Source organism: Vicugna pacos, chromosome 9, assembly GCF_048564905.1.
Source record: "Vicugna pacos chromosome 9, VicPac4, whole genome shotgun sequence".
NCBI classification, from domain to species: Eukaryota; Metazoa; Chordata; class Mammalia; order Artiodactyla; family Camelidae; genus Vicugna; species Vicugna pacos.
The window spans coordinates 63,532,458-63,552,813 of record NC_132995.1 but is presented as its reverse complement, the minus strand read 5'-3'; the positions used below and the strand labels follow the sequence as shown (position 1 = coordinate 63,552,813).

The 20,356-nt window shown below is 43.5% G+C and overlaps 1 protein-coding gene across 4 annotated transcripts in view; it reads right to left on the bottom strand.

Annotated features, from left to right (window-relative positions):
- Positions 1 to 435: 435 nt before the first annotated feature.
- SORT1 (sortilin 1) overlaps positions 436 to 20,356 on the bottom strand; it is a 55,989-nt gene continuing 36,068 nt past the window's right edge. Inside the window, exons 7-21 of one of the 4 annotated variants that reach the window (XM_015244169.3) lie at positions 19,819 to 19,868; positions 18,533 to 18,663; positions 15,662 to 15,806; positions 14,651 to 14,806; positions 12,870 to 12,976; positions 10,095 to 10,197; positions 9,588 to 9,756; positions 8,758 to 8,948; positions 6,484 to 6,673; positions 3,367 to 3,483; positions 2,668 to 2,776; positions 1,777 to 1,875; positions 1,143 to 1,249; positions 770 to 893; positions 436 to 552 (exon numbers count right to left, since the gene is read on the bottom strand). In XM_015244169.3, the coding sequence (XP_015099655.2) occupies positions 538 to 552; positions 770 to 893; positions 1,143 to 1,249; positions 1,777 to 1,875; positions 2,668 to 2,776; positions 3,367 to 3,483; positions 6,484 to 6,673; positions 8,758 to 8,948; positions 9,588 to 9,756; positions 10,095 to 10,197; positions 12,870 to 12,976; positions 14,651 to 14,806; positions 15,662 to 15,806; positions 18,533 to 18,663; positions 19,819 to 19,868 (1,813 nt within the window). In that variant the 3' untranslated portion in view covers positions 436 to 537. The remainder of the gene's footprint in view (positions 553 to 769; positions 894 to 1,142; positions 1,250 to 1,776; positions 1,876 to 2,667; positions 2,777 to 3,366; positions 3,484 to 6,483; positions 6,674 to 8,757; positions 8,949 to 9,587; positions 9,757 to 10,094; positions 10,198 to 12,869; positions 12,977 to 14,650; positions 14,807 to 15,661; positions 15,807 to 18,532; positions 18,664 to 19,818; positions 19,869 to 20,356) is intronic. The other 3 variants (XM_015244164.3, XM_006197398.4, XM_072968062.1) reach the window with 3 other exon arrangements.

Sequence of the window (20,356 nt, the reverse complement as noted above, 5' to 3'; positions counted from 1 at the left end):
TGTGTGAGGCGCTGGTGTGCAATGGTGCTGGAGCAGGGCTGTCCCCAGATGGAGAAAGGCTGCCCAGGCGGTGCCAGTCATCGCGGCCTCCGTGCTCATCTCTGCAGCTGCTCCGAGTCGGCAGCAGAGCTCACGGACAGCACCAAGCTGATGCTGAAGCTGGCAGGTGCCCCGGGTAGGCGCCATGCAAAACATGCAATAGTGGGGTTAGTGAAAAGTTCCCTTCAATTCCATTTCATTTCCCTTAAAAAACAAAACCAAAACCAAAACCAAAAGGGCCCGTACCTTGCAAAAAGACAGAACTTGAAAAGTTAAAGAATTAAAAAATTTCCCTCTCTTCTCAGAGCCAATTATAAGAGTGTTTAGGTCCCCCCCACCCATTTCTTTAGTGTAGGTCCTTTTGGCTTTGATGGAAGCAGCAGAAACAGAGCTGGGTCCCTCGCAATGGGAAATTTATTTCCCCAAGTCGGAGCCACAGGGAGTGTAAGAGGTACTGCGGTTCCATCATCCATGCTCGGTCCCAGCTTGTTTGACGAGCTATTCCAGGAGGTCCTGAAAAGAAAGACATACCCCATATTATTTACAGACCAAAAAGTCCTTATTTTTGGAAGCCATTACTTAGTTTCCAGACCGGCCAAGTCTTACAGTCATGAAGTTGCTGCTTCTAGCTTATACCATCCTTTGCTTCAATCAAATCTTAATCATGAGTAAGAATAGAATCACTCTTTTTAAAATTTCTGGACCACCCTTCAAGAAGAAATAGTCTCACCTCATCTGAGTCATCGTGATAACCACTTTTATTAGTGTGGGAGGCTGTGTCCAAAGCATCCACACCGTCCACACCATTGGCCTCTGCATGCTGCTGGAGCACAGAGTATCGATGCACCAGGAACCTACAGGTAGAAGCCGCCGTTAACCCTCACGCGGTGAGGAAGGATGCGTTTTTAAATAGGACTGTGGATTTTCTGAGTTTTACACACTCACAGAATGAGTCACACATAATGGAAGCACTGCCCATAGTTGGCATATGGAAAACGTAAGAGAAGACTTGGGCCTGATGCTTCGGGAACATCACTCCAACTTTTGCCAAACCACCTGCCCTTGGCTGACTTTCTGGTTTGATTGACTTCCGTATTCCTTACCTTCCCCCACAGACGTATTTCTTCACAATGAGCACTCCTGCTACGACTGTGACCAGCATCAATCCCACAGTTGCCAGGATAATTGGAACAGAATTCGACTTGGAATTCTTGATAAATTAAAACACAAACACAAATAATTTTGGGTGTGCATATTCCAGGACTGAGTTCAAAAAAGAGGCTACTCATTTCCCTCACTTCTCTGTTGAATGTGTGATCTGCATTCTCTGGGAACTTAGTGATGATACTTTTCCAACCCCCCCATCTCGGTGCTACCAGGAGAGTATCACAGCTGGCAGAGGACTTCAACTGCCTTGAAGCTGTCAGAACGGTGCAAACTCAGGGGCTCCAATGTCAAAGTTACACTGAAAGCAACTGCCTAGATCAAATGGTAACTGTGACTGTTCCCCACTACCACTGTTCGTAAGTCCTGGAGCTTTAAAAGGTGGACCAGGAAAGGGAGACTACGATAATAAGTGGGCTGAATGAATCTAGAACAGGGCCATTACCTGGGAAGAGGCTGTGCCAATGCTATGTCAGGGAGGCCATCCTATGACACCAAGATTTATTTTTTACTTAATTTTTGGTATGTTCTTATAAATAAGCTTTTTCATATCATTGTTTGAGTGTGACCTACCTGCTTCTGGGTGGGAGATAGGGAGTGTGTGTTTTCAATGAATCCAAGAGGAGGCGGAGCTGGATTCTGGGACAAGTTGTGTCCCTGTGGGCGGGAGTCCTGTGCAATCACACACACAAACACTCTGAGGACAGCCACCAGGAGTGCAGGGCGGGGGTGCAGACGAGGAGGAACTTGCCCCCTGACAAATACACACACCCACACATTCTTCTCCCACTGCGTTCTTAATCCCACCCCTCTTCAGGCCCTTACCCCTTGGAAGGTTAAACAGGAGGGGACTGCAGATTGTCCACCTCTCAATTCCCAGATTAGGAAACTGGGGCCCACAGTTTACTGCCCCGTCACACTCCTGGCCCAGTGCTTCTCTAACAAGAGGTCTCCTCTTTACCATATCCCAGCCAGATAGCTCACTGCTACAGATGTGTCATCAGCCCCAAAACTTGCCTCTAAATCAAAACCAGCCCATTATTACCATAGTTGAGGTTTTCATTCTGAACACACTTGGCATAACTAGGCAGAGATCTGCCCTACCGATGGTCTGCTGCTCTTCCACATGTGTGAGAAAGACTCCAGGGCTTTACAGCCACACTTCTTGAGTCTTTCCTACATGACTCCGAGTCTCAGAAATTTCCTCAACCCTATGCTTCTAAGACTTGGAAAAACTTCACTGAATACCATTTTTTTCCCCAACAAAAAAGTTTTCAGTAGATGAGCTTATCATCAGGTTATGTGATCCATCCTTCATCCTAACAGTTTCTGCGCGAAGGGAAGCCTGACGGAGGCAGTCTGGCCACTTGTATTCAGTAATAAGGTTCTTGATGCTGCATCTTGACTACTCCTGGCAGAACATGAAACCCCACTGGTACCTAAACCAGACCTACTTTAACATACCTGCTTTTCTGGACTCAGAAAGTTGCTCGTGCATTTCTTTTTCAAGTCTTTTACTTCCCGAGCTGGACTCACTCCACCCTGGCATCTGTCTCCTGGAATTTTACGGTATCTGAGCGGCAGAGAAAATTTGTTAACAGAATACAAGGATGTACTCCTAGATTCTTGCTTACTTCCTGAAAATAAGATTTGACAACCTACAGAAAGGCTTCTGGTCCTTACACTATCTTCCAGGCCTTGGGGGAGATCCACAGGGATGTTCTGGGGATATTCCATATAGTTTCAGCCCTTGGACAGACCACACATCCCTTGCCTTGCTGCAGGGACAAGCTGCCTTTCTGCCTTAAGAAACTGTGCCAAAGAACTGTGACCTGGGGAAAGCATGTCAACATGTGGGACAAAAAAGGGACAGAGGAGTGTTTATTGGGGGGCAGGCAGTGAGGCTCCTCTAGAGCAACACTGTCTACTGTGGGGGCTATTTACATTTAAATCAATCAAAATTATCTCTGTTCCTCAGTCACACTAGTGTCAGTAGCCACACAGGGTTAGTGGCTACCGTATCAGACATAGATTTCAGAACATTTCCACCATCACAAAGGGCTCTATTAGGCAGTATTTTTCTAGCGTGCTCTCCACCGGGGCTCAGATCTGTGTGGAGAGAATCAGCTTTCACTGTGCCTGGTGGACACCCAGCCATCTCACCCGTTTGTCGTCAGGTGCTCTTCTCTCCCATACAGACAAAACTCCAGGTCGTGGCCCTTCAGCTCTGGCTGTTCCACACACTTGGAGTCATTTTCTGGACGGAAGTAGCCAAAATCACTGCAAGAATCAGCAAAGAAGGTATCTTTCAAAGTTGCTAAAAGACAGGAAGTGACTAGCAAAGAAGGTTTTATGTGGGACAGTGCATGGTTAATATTCCAGAAGGCAGCTCAGGAAGGCCTGTGACATACAAAGAGGTCTGTTTAGGAAGAAACACACACATGGAGAGGGCTTAATTGAGGGAACAACAGCTTATGTTTTGGGCCTGGTGGTCTCAGGACTCAGCAGCCAGGAGTGCCACACAGACCGCCCAGGCTCTGGGAAGGGAAAGAGTGCAGCCTGCAGGGGGTGGGGGCCCACAGAACTAAGACACAGAGAAACAGGGCGTCAGCAACAGATCTGAACTCAGGGACACTTAGCAATTCTTCTGTTTACCTCCAAATAACTTGTTATGTTACACCCATGAGGTGCGTGTCACCCCTTCCCCATTTCTGTGTCCCTTTTAGCTTCTCAGATGGTCCCTGCCTCCAATGTGGATGACCTTTCCTGCCCTCCACTCTATCCCATCTCTCCACAGTGCCACCCATCTGCTCTCCTTCCTCTGCTTTCTGCAGAGTGACATACCGCCTCCTCTCCAAGGCTGAGCCCCCGACAAGAGCAGCCTCAGCCCCATCCCCCTGACTGCCCCAAGGCCTTGCTTCAGTGACAGTGTGGGAGGGACCCCCAGCCCCACTCACCCAGTGGCTTCTCCTTAGCTGGCATCTGTCCTCTTCCTTCACCATCCTCTCCCTTACTGGCAAAATTTCTTTAAAAATATTTGTAACTTGTTCTGTTCTACTCATTTACTTTTTATTCTGTGCATTTGAAATTCACCCCACCCCTGCAACCTTGGAAATGAATGTCTGAGGCACCCCAGGGCCCTCCAGTTATACAACCTCGGGGGCTCTGTCTCGTTCACCTTGACCACCTGGTTCCGGGGCACCCGGCACACTGCTGTGCCCCGACCCACCACAGCCCTGCAGAGCTGCACTCGTCTGTTTCTCTGGTCACTGTTTGCTCTGCTCGCTTCCTACCCAACACAGGCAGATGTTCTCCAAGATCCTATAATTCATTTTCTTACTCTATTCTGTTCTCCCTTTGTGAACTTAACTATTTTTTACAACTAAAGCTTCTAGGTTTTACCTCTCTTGAGCTCTACTCCTATACTGCCAAATACCTGCTAGACATCATCACCAAAATCTGCTGACAGAACCTCAAATAAATAAAATGTTCAAAACGCATCACGTTTCCTCCTTTGTGCCAGCCTCTACTGTCATTTTCTTATGTCTGTCCATGACACTACCTTCCTTTCCACCATCTAATTTGGAAACTTAGCCTGAGCATCCCCCTTCTGGACCCACTCACTTCTTTATCATGACCACTGTGATTTCCCCTCATGGCCTATCTTCCAGCACACCCTTCCTGATCACACTGTTGGGTGTCTAAGCTCACATCAGTCCACTGGCTTTAATGAACTGCTTGTTCCCAGATGTGCATGGTCAAATCTTACGGCTCATCAGGGCTCAGCTCAAAAGCCACTTCCTTGACAAAGCCTTTGACCCACCTCCTTTCAGCTCTGGATGGAATAGCCTCTCCCTTCTCTAAATCCCCAAGGCACTTACCACCTCTGTTTCCAACACAATTATTTGCATCTTACCAGGAGAGTCTCTAACAAACATCCTGTTACCACTTTTTTTGCCCTGTGCACAGCAAGTATTCAGTGAATATTTGGTGAATGTATAGATGCTGCTTGTACTTCAAGGTTTTCTGGCAAGTATTTAGGGAAGAGGGTAGGGAAAACAAAAAGATACAGGAGACATCACCCTGCCAATAGCAGGGAGAAACTTCCAGCAGGAAGTTTACCCGTTCAATCCAAAATTTCAAGGACCGTACCCTTCCCACTCACAAGGTACACATTTCTCAAGCACATGTGCAGAAGCAACAGCACGTGCAGAGGCATGGGGCTCTGAAGAAGCACAGCATGCTTGGCCAACAGCAGAAGCTCAGGTAATTAAGACCCTCGCCTCTGTGCAGTTAAGGATCAGAGTTTCACAGTATCAACCAGCTCTAGCCCTGCTGTGACATCAAAGTAATCTGAGTGATACTTTCCCCTGTGGAAGTACAGGAGGAAGGACCCCTGGCCATTCCACATACAGATATGAGCCAGACAGGAGGAAACACGCTGGGTCAGACTTGGGGTTTTGCTCAGTCTCATGTACTCTGTCACCTGCAGTTCGGGAGAATACGATGTGGGAGGACAGGACTGCTATTTGCTGGCTCTCTTTTCCAAATCCTTCAGCTTTCTTTTCCAAATCCATTTTTTATCCTTTGCAGGTAACAAGTTCCATAAGATTACTACCTGTGATGTGAAGAAGCTCCTCTTACTGACACTGCTACCAGGCTACCCAGGGACTCTCTTCCCTTTGCAAAATCAACTAACCCTATGCCAGCCAAGTAACTAATCCTTAAGCCTGGATGGTCCTGAACTCTAGGGAGTCCACCTTGGTGGCCTGTAAGCATTGATGGGACATATGGACCATACACAGTGATGCCACCTCCTCTCAGGACAGAACCACATGCTCTCTGCTCAGTCTTACAGACAACCTCAAACCTAGCGCCCTACCTGCTGAACTCAGGCTGTCAGGCTGTTTGCTGAAGTCCAGTTTCCTCTTAGCTCCTGTACCACTTTTCTTGGTGCTTCTGTCCAATCACCTTCTCTCTCTCTACTTTTTTATTCTCTCCTCCTTATATACTTCTCTCCTGGCCACAATGGCCAAGTCAGGATTTCTGGGGGTTGTTGCTGGTTCTCCACATTAATAAGCTGCCTGACATGATAATATAATCTGTCCAATTATTAACAACTTTGTTTCCCTTTCTCTGCACCTCAATTTCCTTAACAAGAAGCAACAGTTCTCCACTTTTGAGCAAGAAGGGGAATAAAAGGATTTAAATGTTTTTCAACTGTCTTTCGCCTCCTCTAGCACAGGAAGAGGCTGACAGGGGTCTGAGGGATGCTGGTACCAGAGGAAGTCCTCCAGGGAGCAGGGACAGACAGATGGCTGTTTGGTCACAACATAGTCCCGACCGTTCTGGCAGACGGATGACTTGCGGAGCCGCAGGTACTGTTCTTTATAGCCTAAAATGCAGCCATCTCCATAATCTCCAGGGTCTGTGGAGTGAGCCAACCATATGGTATAGTCCTTCTCTTCACCTAAAGGAAAGATAGGCTGTTCAGGAAACTGCATGGCACAGACTCCACCCACGTGAGGCAGCTGCCAGGCTATAGGGAGAACAAGGAGAGGGAAAGTGGGGATGTCTGACTTGCTTCCTTTAGGAACTGCTCATGAAAAGTTCCATTAGTGGGAGCCTACTAGTAACTGGCATTTCCTCATGACTAAGAACAAGTTTTTGATCTCGCCATCCATTTGAGTTTTAGGAAAAACCTTATTTATTTTGAAGAGGGAAGCTGGATAGAGAACCTCTAAGGTTTCTTCCACACTGAGAGGCTGCTGTCTTTAATTCTTATACACCTGTGCCCTCGGTCAGCGGGAGCTGTCAGAGGTAAGCAACTAGATGTTTGCTCTTAGGACAAGATATCAATTAGCCAAAAGCATGGATTTAATTTCACTATGGGTTAGTTTGCTTCAAACAGAAGGGAAAACATTCTCTTTCTAGACTTCTAACTCTTGCTGACTGGCTTTCAAATGAAGACTGTTGATGACAGTCAACCTGGCTTAGTATATCATACCATCCACTCCTGGAAAAATGACTCAAAGACTATGGCCTAAAGATTGTGGATGAGGTTTTTATTCTTCAGGATAGGAAGACCAGCACAGAGCCCGCTAAAGAGCAGGTGCTTAACAAATCCTTTAATGATGTTAAACTTCAGGGATAACTGTAGAGCTGCCTGCTGAGGGGAAAACTTATAAGCCAGCTCCTCTACAGCCTGTTTAGGGAATTTAGATAATAATGAAGCTCCAGTTTTAAATCATGTTGAAACATTTTGTAGAAGAGTAACGTCCACACTGATGGCTTCTGCTTCCTGCAGGAGTCACTGAATTGACATGCTGAGGAAATAGGGCCCTAATAAAGTCTCATAATGAAAAAAAAAAAAAAATAAAGTCTCATAATGGTCAGGACCAAAATTCAAATAAAGCGCCTCGAAACTTTTGGTCTTCTACCGTATTATGCCAAATAAGAAACTACGGGTCACAGGTGGTCACTTTTTCTCCAGTTTTTTCTTTTATCCTCCATATTTTCAGTACAATGTCAGCATCTTTGGTACTGGGCACCTGGGTTTGCTTGTGATTCTTTAGGAACACCTTGCAATAAATATTTTAACTCCTTTCTGAAGTCATTTTCTGGGCCTTTAACATGTCTTCCAGTTTGAAGTCACAGCATTCGGAAATGGTCAGTGTGGGCTTCACGCCTGCTCAGTAGCCAGACTAGAGCCTCACCCATGACTGATGTTCAAGCCAAATTCTGCACGGAAACTTCCTCACTTCAACATGTTGATAAGTGACACAATCAGTTAGATGCTCTTTGCAACACACTTCCCTCTAAAGTTTCCTCTTTACAGTTCTGCTGTTAATCAAGGGTGAAAAACCCTGAAGTAGTTTGAAATAATTTTAGACAAACATAAACATGCATTATCCTTACAAGCAGAATTCTCAGAAAATGTTACAGAGATCTAACAGTGCAAAACTATACTCTCCTATATGGTCCACATGTGGCTGGTCTGAACTGAAATTTACTATAAGGGTGAGTGTAAAATATGCACTGGATTTGGAGGACTTGGAAAAAAAAGAATGTAAAATATTTCATTAATAATTTTAAGAGGGGAAGGTATATAGCTCAGTGGTAGAGTCCATGCTTAGCATGCACAAGGTCCTGGGTTCAATCCTCAGTACCTCCATCAAAAAAAAAAAAAAAAGACTGTTTAAAAAGTAATTTAAAAATATTGCTTATATGTGGAAATAGTATTTTGGCTATATTGAAATAATTTTATTATTAAAATTAATTTTACCTCTTTTACTTTTATAATGTAGCTAGCTGATAGAAGAATTTAAATTATATATGTAGCCCTCATTTTACTTCTCTTGGACAGGGCTAATCCAAAGAGAGAAGCTGCTTTTCTGATACCATTCCATTGCCTGCTCACCCACGTGGAAGATCCTTCAATTCTCTCTTATATACATGATTTTCTTATTCCAGCTAGAAGAAATTAAACTCAATTGGTTATTTAGGAAATGGGCTTACAAGTTTCTCATAGGAAAGGTCAAAGGAGACACTCACAGTTCCTTTCAAGGATGTCTTTAAAATCAATGGTGTAGGAGACCCACTGGCGAGTCAGGAAAGATTCTGTGAAACCCCAGATGCTGATGTTCATGGACCTGGCTCCAGGTTCTGAAGCCAGGCCGGTAAAGTAGATAGGCTCCCTGGTAAACATGTAGGTTTGCCAGCACTGACCTTCGTCTGTGGAGAACCTGAAACCACAGTTAGAGAAAGATCATGACAGAGAATCAACACTATGGGAATATCAGGAAACCATTATGGCTGCTTGATCCCAAATCAGAGAAAAATTCTTATATTTAGGTGGTGGCTTACTGACTCACAGTTATATTAATTGTTAATGCCTATAGTTAACAGGGAAAAGAGAGAAGGAAAGGGGGGAAGGAAGAAAGAGGGCGAGAGGGAGGGGGGGGGGAGGAAGAATGAGTAAGAAGAAAATGCCTTTTTAATAAAAATTCTTCCAAAGGAAAGAGAGGTTGGTGATCCATGTAAGACTGGGCTTCTAAGTCAACAAACAGAAATTACTGAATAAGAACTTATACTTAAGGAATCAGTTCCCATCCAGAGTGCTCACATGCTTCCATAATATTCTTGTGGGGAGAGAGAATATTTTTTTAAAGTGACAAGAAATGCTAGCTAGAGGGAATCGGAGGAAAAAGTGAAGCCATTTAATTTGAGTTGCTCTAAACACAATTCCTTCAAGAATCTTCCCCACAGCTCTATAGAATGCACTAATCTGAATCACGGTCTCTAACTTTCCCCCAACAAACTGAAAAACATCCCACAGTTGCCCTCTATGCAGACAGTGTGGGTGGAGCTGAGCTCATGCATACTTAATCACATTGATAGGATGGCTGCTGTGTTCAATGGCTACAATGATGCCCCCTGAATCCAGGATGGTGTAATAGTGGGGTCCTTCCAGCATCTTCAGCCAGGAGTAACCCCCATCATCTGAGATGTACACATCTGGGATCATCACTGAGATGGCATCCCCCACGCTACCTGCAACACAATCGACCATCTCATCAGCACACATCAGCAGTGAAACAGAGAGGACTTACTGTCAAAGAGTAATTCTGAATGTATTTATTCTAGTTATTTCCCATCACGGCTCTTGTAATAGAAAAAAAGGCCACTGACAATTTGGTACAGGGAATCTTGTTGCTCTCTGATGGGAGTCTATGAGAAACCCACAGTATCATTATCTTGCAAGAAACTCTACAAAGGATGGTAAAAGCCACGTATGGTGGTTTTCCCACAGGGTTCAGGGTTCAACACGAAGACTGAGTCTCAGCATGCTCAACTACTTCTTCCCGCGGAGGTGCGGGCGGGCTGCTCACCGTGGGCGATGACTATGCCGACAGCGTTAGGCTCTGAGAGTGGGGCCATTGGAACATTTAGCTTCTGGGAGATGCTGTAGGAAGCGTGAATATGAAGGCTGCACTGTGGAAAGAAACCAAAGCTTAGATTAAAATCAAACGTGTACATTTGTTTTACTCATCTCACAGAGCCTTTTAATAAAGGCTTTCAACTTATTAACCCAGACGTCCGCGTGATACTCTTTAAAAAAAAGTTGTGGTAAAAATCACATACCATAAAATTTACCATCTTAAGATAAACATTTTTAAGTGTATAGTTCAGTAGTGTTAAGTACATTCACACTGTTGTGCAACCATCACCATCATGTCTTTGAAACTTCATCATCCTGCAAAACTGAAACTCTGTGCCCATTAAACAGTAACTCCCTATTTCCCCTTCCCCCATACACTGGCTACCACCATTCTACTTTCCATCTCTGTAAATCTGACCACTCTAGGTATCTCATCTAAGTGGAACCATACAGTATTTGTCCTTTTGTGACTGGCTTATTTCACTTGGCATAATGTCCTTTTACACTCCATCCACGTTGTAGCATGTGTCAGAATTCCCTCCCCTTCTAAGGCTGAATATTATTCCACTGTATGTATACAACACATTTTGCTTATTCATTTATCTGCTGATGGACACTTGGATTGCTTCTATCTTTTAAATGTTGTGAATAATGCTGCCATGAACACTCATGTGCAAATATCACTTAAGATCCTGCTTTCAGTTCTTTGGGATATATACCAAGAAGTGGAGTGGCTGGATCATATGATAGTTTGACATTTAATTTTTTTCAGGACATCATACTGTTTTCTATAGTGGCTACACAATTTTCATTCTCACCAACAGTGCACAAGGATTCCAGTTTCTACACATTCTCATCAACACTCATTTTATTATTTTTTTTGATAGTACCCATCCTAATGCATCTTAGGTAATCTCTTGCAAATCAAATTTTTTGATTTGCATTTCCCTAATAATTCGTGATACTGAGCATCTTTTCATGTGCTTACTGGCCATTAGTATATTTTCTTTAGAGAAGGGTCTATTCAAGTCCTTTGCCCATTTTAGGTTTGAGTTATTTGGTTTTTTTGTTGACTTATAGGCTCAGCGAGATATTCTTGATTCTGAAATGCATTAGTGTATTTGGAGGAAGCAAATTATGCAATTATCTTCTCATGTGTAATCTGTCTTAGTTAATTTTATTCCTGCATTACACCAAAGCCCCTGATCAATATTTAAAGCATGACTGCACACAAATAAACTTGATGAATGCCTGATATATTTCAGATACTGTACAAGATGTGGTTGTGATAAAATACTACTCAGTCCTGCCTTTAAGAAATACATCTCAGAAACTAGTTGAGGTATAAAGCAGGATGAAAATGAGTGCTTTACAAGACATTCGAATTGGCTAAAATGTTAATTTTACGTCATGTATATTTTACTGCAATTTAAAAAACTTCAGGCAACTACTAGTGAAATGAAGAGGGATGACTCGTTCTAAGCGGAGGTGGGCACTAAGGGTGGTTAGGATTTCCACTAATCCTAATGAACTGGGGGGAGGGAAGACAGGCACAACTTTCCCAGGAATAACATGGGCAAGTGGCACATGCAGGGTGTTCAGGAAGCAGCAGAGGTTACCAGGGGGATGTCAGTGATAAAGCGGGCAATGACAATGAAAAGGCAGGAGAGAACCTAACAGGGGAGGAGGGGGCCTTTATTCACCAGGTCACAGGCAAAGGGGAACCATGGAGAGAGTTGGGGAGGGAGAGGCATGGGCGTGTGAAGGTGGCAAGCTAGGTAAAGAGGACATGTACCTGCCCAGGCTTAGGGTGAGGAGGGCAGGCGCAGAACAGGGCCAGGGCAGAGGGATGGGGAAAGGGAAGTGGAAGGGAAGAGAGACTCAACAGCACTCCTGAGCACAGAGAAGGGAGAGAGAATGTTGGGGGTGGTGTAGGCACATCTATCTCACACTGAGGCTCTTAGAACAAAACAGAAAGCCCAGCCTACACAGCAGAGTGCACGTCAGCCACAGGACTCAGAGGAGAGCTCGGAACTCCTAATGCTGTCACTTTTGAAGAAGACTCCCTGGGTTCTGCTAAGCTCCTCTCAAATTCTATAAGAGCCAGACACAAAGCTTGTTTGTTTTCTCTCTTTCCCTTGCCTGTCAAGACCTGTCACTCATGGAATCTGGGATCTCCTGTAGCAATGCCTTTGTATTTCTAGTTCTCGGTCTCTCCGAGGGGTCAGGTCCTGCTCTCACACGCCACACCGGGTCACCTCCCACACCCACCGGCCACGTGAAACCCTGGCAGAGGGGAAGAGAGGCCACATTCTCCTCCATTTGTTTCTAGCCAGCAAGCTTTGCATTGCTCATGAATAGCTGGCCTATGGCTTTCTGTAGAATTCCTAAAGTCTCAGAGCTGCCATGATTACTGCTAGCTAATCACCAGCCCATCTGTCCACTCTGTTTTCACTCAGCAGTTTAGTACAACACAAATTGTTAGCCTTCAGTTTAGTTTTCCTTTAAAAGACAGATAAGCCATAATATTTTGGCCTTTTTTCTTTTTCAGTTCCTATTGCCTACAACCTGGTTAATTTCAACCTCTCATATGCAAACTTTCCACCTTTAGCTGTGGACCCTCATCGGGCACACAACTTCATTATTCCAAAGCCCGGCGCTAACAAGAGCAGAACAGAATGGCTGCTTTGCTCCAAATACATATGACAGTGGAGTAAAAACAAACCTCGTTCTTATTTTTTGCGGTAGCGTCGCATTCACTGTTTTCAGGCTTCCTCAGGTGCTTCCACCTTCCTCCTTGGTCAAAAGTGATCATAGTCTGGATGGAATTATCTGAATTGGGAAAGGATGATATTAAGCCTGATAGCTGGAGGCACCCTATTAAATTCAGCTTCTCATGTGTAACTCTCTCCTAGCAGAGACTATATAACACCCTCAGAACCCCGGGGTCCCACAAGCTTGTGACATCCAACAAAACGGCTCAGGGCTGGTGAGGAACTGAGCAGAACTCTAACCATGGTATTGAAAAGAGGCTTCCTACCTGCACAGGACCCAGCTGATTCCAAAAATCATCTAGACTGAGGCTCTTGGAAAAAGGTACCTCTTATCTCCTAACTGACACAAGCAGGATGACATCTGCTCTTCCTTGCTTGCTTGCTTGCTTGCCTTGGAAGTAAAATCTACAATGGGAAGGCATTCTAATCTTTATGCAGACAAGGCCATGATACCAGGCTTGTTTTAGGGAATCTAAACAACACGTTATCAACGAGTTTGCCTAAGTCTCAATAATTCTTAATTTTTGTCTTTCTACTACTCCATATCCTATCTTCTTATACCTTTTTTTCCCTCATGTATCTTCTCCATCTTCTGTTTTTAATGATATAAACTGTTGCAGGTTGAAATTCAGAGATATTATGCTTTGAGTTTTTCAAGGAAAATCAAAGAGAGCAAACAAAGGAAAATTCATTTATTCAATAAATGTTTAGTGCACGCCCACTACGTAAAAACTGCTGTAAGGCTTTGGGAATACATCAGCGAACCAAACAGGAGAAAAACTTTGTAACATATACATTCTAGTTGGGTGAGACAGACAAACACTAGACATTGTAAACAGGTAAATTATACAGTATGTTAGAAAGTAAGTGCTATGGAAAAAACGTGCACAGCTAGAGGCGGACTCAGAGTGTATGTGTGTGTATGTGTGCGTGTGTGTGTGTAGGGGGAAGCCGACTGAAAATTTAAAATAAAATAGTCAGGGCAGGTCTCATCAGAAGGTAACATGAACAAAGACTGGGAGGAGGAAGGTGTTAGCCTTGCAGATATTTCAGGAAAGAGAGAAGACAATCAGTGCAAACCTCTAAGCTACGAGTGTGTGAACCTGGTGTGTTTAAGGACTGGCGGTGACTTTAGGACTTTAAAGATTGGAGTGACTAGAGGAGAGTGAGCAAAGGGGAGAAGAGTGGGAGGTGAAGTTAGGGAGGAACTCGGGGGCCGTAGCACTTAGACTTTGTAGATGATTGCAAGGTCTTTGCAAAATAGAAACAAACATCACCCACCTCCTACCAAAACACAAATACACAAATAAACAAAACCTTAACCGTCTTTGTACTTTAAAGCACTTATTTGTACAACTAGGCCTGGTGAGCTCTGCAGAACCACTGAAGAAAATACAGGAGGGCTCTTCGCTGGCTATTGCTATGCCCTCTACAGGGAGAAAAGCAGTAAGTGGTTCAAATCCCTTCCTGTAGGCCTGGACCTCCCAACACAGAAGGCTTATTTTATAAACTAAACAACATAGAACACCCCAGATCTTTCTTTCTGCCAGCTGTCGCTATGTTCTTTTTTAGTTCTGTTTACCGTAACTTATTTAAAATGGAGACCCAGAATTTACCTGGACAGGCTTGCTGGCCAGGCAAGCAGCATTACTGGGGGCACAGGACCATCACTTTCCCCAAAAGCCTAAACTCCCAACACGTTCAGCTGAAGGATAGCTATGCCAAGACCCACCTTCTGAGAGCACACTTGTCATATAGACCCCACGGAGGGACGTCACGTTGGTAAAGTCCGTTTCACCGCCCGTGGTGGTGTAGAGGTGTCTGTCCAAGGACTTGGAGTAGACAATGCCTCGATCGTCCGAGGTAAATATGGTGCCAAATCCAGTATCTAGAACAGGCAAACAAAGACACTAAGTCTTGGGAGGGAACAGAGACAAAATATTAGTCTAACCACACACATGACTGACTGACTGTACACATTAGCCAACTGTCTCTCTTCACGATGTAGGCGCAGACCTGAGAATTAATCAAGGTTTGATACTCAAGATCTTCGTGGCCATCTTTAAGTCTAGTACCTAGTTTAGTACCTGAAATATAGTAGATGCCAAATTTGTTGAATGAATTAATCAAATGTTATAGAAAAGCTCCCCGTTATATTTTGGTAGCAGAGGCACTGTATTTAGCTTCATATCTTACACCTCTTTGAATCTTTACATTCTAGAATGATGCTTCTCAAACTCTCTGTGGTGAAGGATCAATTTTAAAATTTCAATTATGTACAAACCAATGCTTCTGTAAACTATGGCAAAAATTAATCACTAGAAAAATGAAATACAAAAGAAAGACAAAATATAATCCTCAACTTTTTTTTATTAGACTCAACAGACATAAAATTACTTTGCCAAATGGCTGTAAGAGTTGCTAAATGCTCGCTCTTGCTTTCTCTACTTATATGGTAATAAAGCATTTGCAGACGAGTTCTAGTCTTCTGACCCTTCTTTGAGCAGCACTGCTCTGGAACCCCTGTGCCTATATACAAACCGTGCTGGAGTGGCAAAGCAAGTGGCCTTTTTCACAGAAGCTACATGTCATTTCTAAAAGAGCGTATTCAGTAAGCCACTAATAAATTCCTAGGGCTAAGGGGAAGAATCAACATGTAAGAAGGAAAGCTACTCAAAATAGGGTTTGGAGCTTAAATCTCTACACATTCCAGGGTGCAAGAGTGCCACTGCAAAGCTCTCACCTCCAGGTTCGTCCACATGCATGAACACCATGTCATCATTAGCTGCCAGAATAGAATAGAACTGTTCCTGCCCCACGGAGGGGAGCTGGGCCATGCTCCACGTGTCCCCTTGATCTGTTGACACATGAATCCTTCTTGTTGTATCCTGGGGAAAAATGCCAATATTTATCTTTTTAATTTTCTACCAACCAAGATGCTATGTGCAGGGACATGAATAAAAACATTATAACTAATAATTGTATGTATCATTATGCATTTCCTCACTGGATACAATTGTTACAAATGAAAGGTCCTGGTACCAGGTACCAAAGCTATTTCTAACCTCTTGCAAAGATCCAGGCAATGGAACAATCCATTCTATTGTAAGTACGGCTACCTTGGCTTCCTCTTTGGCTTCTGCATTCTGGTGTGGCTCTGTAAGATATCCTCCCGACCTCTGACATTCCAATTCTAATTTCCTTCAATAGAGCTAAGGGTTTGTTGGGACCATCATTAGTTTAGTTTTATAGCCGTTTGCATGTGCTTGCTAAGAGAATTCTTAAAATCATGACTCTTAAACAAAAGTTTAGTCCCTTTGAGATAGTTCTGGCATAATCCAAAGAATTAGATAATTAACAGTCTAGAAAATGGAGATGAAACCCAGACTTGGGAGATCATGAAGAGAGGCAAGATGTGACACACATCTCCTCTTTACAGAAGGCCATCAGAACGGCCATAATGAAGGGAACATGCACAGGCTGGGAAGGGGTCAAGGAGAGGCAGACATTAATAGAAGGCAGCCGATGAGGAAGTATTTACTTAGCTGTTAAAAGGAGTCTGCTAAGGCGGCAGTTAACACCTACTGTCTGATAAGTACTTTAAGGTCGCTACTAGACACAGTTTAGCCCGGACACGAGAATTAGTCCCAGAGCCGCCTTATGTTAAATACTCTAAAGTTCAGTGACAAGTACATTTAATTTATTTTTCTAACTGACACCTTAGATGTTTACTTTAAGTCTTAGTCTCACTGTTATAGGTAGAAACTAGAGTTCAAAGCACACAGTAGAATTTTAGTTTTGCAGATAGCAGCAGTACAGTGTTGTAGGTGGCCACCTCTGGAATCAGACCACCGGATTTCCACCAGGGTTCCACGTCTGGGTCACCCTGGGCATGTTACACAATTTCTTCAAATAAAAACCGAGATAACAGTCGGAGCTTATAGGGTTATTGGGAGGATTATTACAAAACTGCTCGAGGGAGTGATCTGCAGTTAAAGTGCCTACTACCCGTCTCCAATTTGCTCCGAACCCACTCCAACCAGTCTTTAAACCCAGTGCTCCAAGGAAACTGATTTCATCAGGGTCACCAGCAACCTATACTTTTCCAACTCCAGTGGCTAATTCTCAGAACTCATCTAACTCCACATCTCAGCTGAACTTGACACAGCTGATCACTCCTTCTTTCTTGAAACTTGTCTTTCAGTTGGCTTTCGTGACATCACGCTGTCCTATTTTCCCCACCTCCCTGGCTCCTCCCTCTCAGTCTTCCCTGCTGGCTTCTCCATCTCCCTCCAACCTTTCCGTGCTGGGGTGCTTCAGGGCACCAGGTGCTCAGCCCTCCCACCTCTTCTCTACCTACTCATTCTTCCACAAGACATCATCCAATCACATGGCTTTAAATACCATATAATTTGGGGAGATTCATACACCCAAATGCTTATTTGACTTCTCCACCTGGATAACTATTAGGTATCTTGCATCCAAAACTGAATTCTTGATTTTCCTCCCAGACTCGCGTCTCCTGCAGTCTTTGCCATCTCAGTGAACAGCACCACCATTCACCTAGTTGCTCAGGTCAAACACTAAAGTTACCCCTGATTCATCTCATTCTCTTACAATCCATATCTTACCCATCAGCAAATCCTATTGGCCATACATTTAAAAATACATCCACAATCTTTCCACTTCTCCCTTCATCTACTGTTAACGGCCTGGTCCAACTACCATCTCTCTCACTACTGCTCTTGCTGCTTCCATTCCTGCCCCATCAGGCTACTCCACACACACCTATTCTGCCAAAAGAGAAGGCGAATCATGCCATTCCCCTCCTCGCAACCCAGCTTCTCAGCACGTGAAGGATGAAAGGCAAGGTCTTAAATGGGGCCTATAAAGGCCCTGTGTGATCTGGCCACTGGCTCCCTGTCTCTGGATGGCCCTTCTCACTCGTCTTCAGTACTGCAAGCAGGCTGCAGCCCGAGGGCCTGGGCACTCCCTGCTTCCCCAGCCTCCCGTCCACAGAGCTCTGCCCTCATTGCAGTCAGGTCTCAGAGAGCCCATCTGAACCATCCGATCCGAATTCAACAGGACTGCTCCCACCCCTGCCACTTCCTATGGATTTACTCTGCTTTCGACTTCTTCAGAGCTTTAATCATTACCTGATATTATATCATATTTATTAATTTAGTATCTATCTCCCTACTTGAATGGAACCTCTGCAAGCAGGACATTTATGTTTCGTTAGTTGCTGTATGCCAGGAACCTAGAATACTACTTGGTATATAGTAGGTACTCACTTAGTGCTACATATTTCCATTATTATTATTGGAAAATGAGCAAGTGGATTGCCTTTTTTCAGACAGCCATGTCTGAGTAAAGCCCAAACACTGGATTTACATATCTCAAAACAGATACCAGAATTCACATGGTGACACAGGCCAAAGTACAGAGTTGCCCAGAAGAGTCAATTGGCCTCTATAAAAAGAATCACTTCCAAGTCTTACACTGATTAAATATTGTGAAAGGGTAAGAAACTCCATCAGTACAAATAATAAAAGCTATCTGAGGCATATTTTACAGAAATATCAGAACTGGAAGAGAAGAGGCAAATACCCACCTTATCAGCCATCACAGAGGCAAAAAGGAACCGTCCCCCGAGACCAAATGAGTAGATTTTCACCCCAATGGTCTTAAAGCTTTTCCCCAAGTCTGAAGTTCTCCGTAATTCCAGTGCCCCAAGGTCAGCTTCTTAAACAAGACAAAATGTTAATTAAAATTTCACTTACTAGTGAGCCTCTAGTTCAAAACAACTGTTTTAGAATTCCTCTTAATTTTACAGCAAAAGGATTTTTAATCCTATGCATGTTAATCAAGTGACAATAAAAATCATAGTGTTAGACATAGGAAATTCACATTTGGGTTTTATCTTTATACATGTGAGGTTTAATACTGGACAGAAAGACAGTTTACTTAATTCCAATACAGTGTTGCATAAAAACACCAACAACCACAGCATCCTGCTTTACTTTCTTCATGACACAGTTTGAAATTATTCTATTTTAAGTTGTCTTGTTTGAGTTTTGGTTTTCCCGCTGTTCATCCAACATCCTTATTTGAATTTAACCTCCATGAAAGGAGGCCTTGGGTGCCTTGTTCTCTCCATCCTTACAATAGTGTTTAGCAGACCACTGCAGGTGTGCAAACAAATGAATATATGAAATGAATCTGTTGAATGAATAAGTGAAAGATTATGCTTTCTGCTTTGAAACTGTACCACTGACTGGAAAACCAATGGCCAACACAAACACAATCCATGTTCTTGGGCAGAAATCACTATGCATTTCAATTTGTTTCTTGTTTGTAGCCCAATATTTACTTTACATAAATACATTACTAAAATTAAGTATACTGTCTCTGTGTATAGCCTGCATTTTTAATTGGATCTCGGCACAGTAACGTAACTTCCAAGATTTTAAAAATCATTAACAGCTAGTTGATAGCGGGGTATATGTATCTTTTTAAATTAATTCTTATTTTGTGGTTGGCTTTGTTCCTTTGATAATTATGTAAGTTTAAAAACTAAAGCTCTAAACATTCTTAGAAATAATGAATAGTACGTATATGCAAATTTTAAAAAATGTGCAGTAAATTGTACATATGTATTTACGTGCAATATATTGTATATGTGCAGTCAAACTGTGACAATTCTACCTAATAAAACTGAAACCTGAAAAAAAAAACCCCAATAAATCTAGCTTTTTGACCCCCCCCCCCCAAAAAATCATTAATAGCTGTCTTTAGCATTAAAATTATAGGATAATGGAAGGAACTTTAAAGCTTCTGCCTCTTACAACCCAGAATATTCTACCAGGACACTCTTTGCTGGGACTAAAATATACTTACTGCAGGAGCCATTCACATAGGTGGTAAAGAAGATGGTGTTTCCTGATCCCCTACAATGAGGCAAAGACAGGGAAAAGACACGGTTCAAGACTGCTAATAGACTGTGTCAGCCTTAGTCACTTAGCTCCAAGCACGTCTAATAAGCTTCATCGCTGGGTGCCAGCATCCCTGGTACCAGCTCAAGCAGCCTTCTTGGATGCTGCACACCTGATTCTTCCACAGCCTTACATAGAGGTTCCCCACAGCCTGGCCCGGGCATTTCCCACAGTCCCCTTCTTCTTTATGTGAGCTCTTCCAGCCAGTCAAACTAGGCAACTTACACTCTCGAAACCTGCATCTGGTCACACTGTTTCCTTCTTAAAACGCTTTTCTCTCGTGTAACTAAATTTTATGTTCACAATCTTCAGGCTCCAGATTAAAATCTAGCTCTTCCATGAAGCTTTCCCTATCACTCTAACTGGGAGCCTTCTTTGCTGCAAACTTCTAGAGCACTGGTTCTCAATTGGGGCGGTTTTGCTCCCCAAGGGACGTGTTTGGT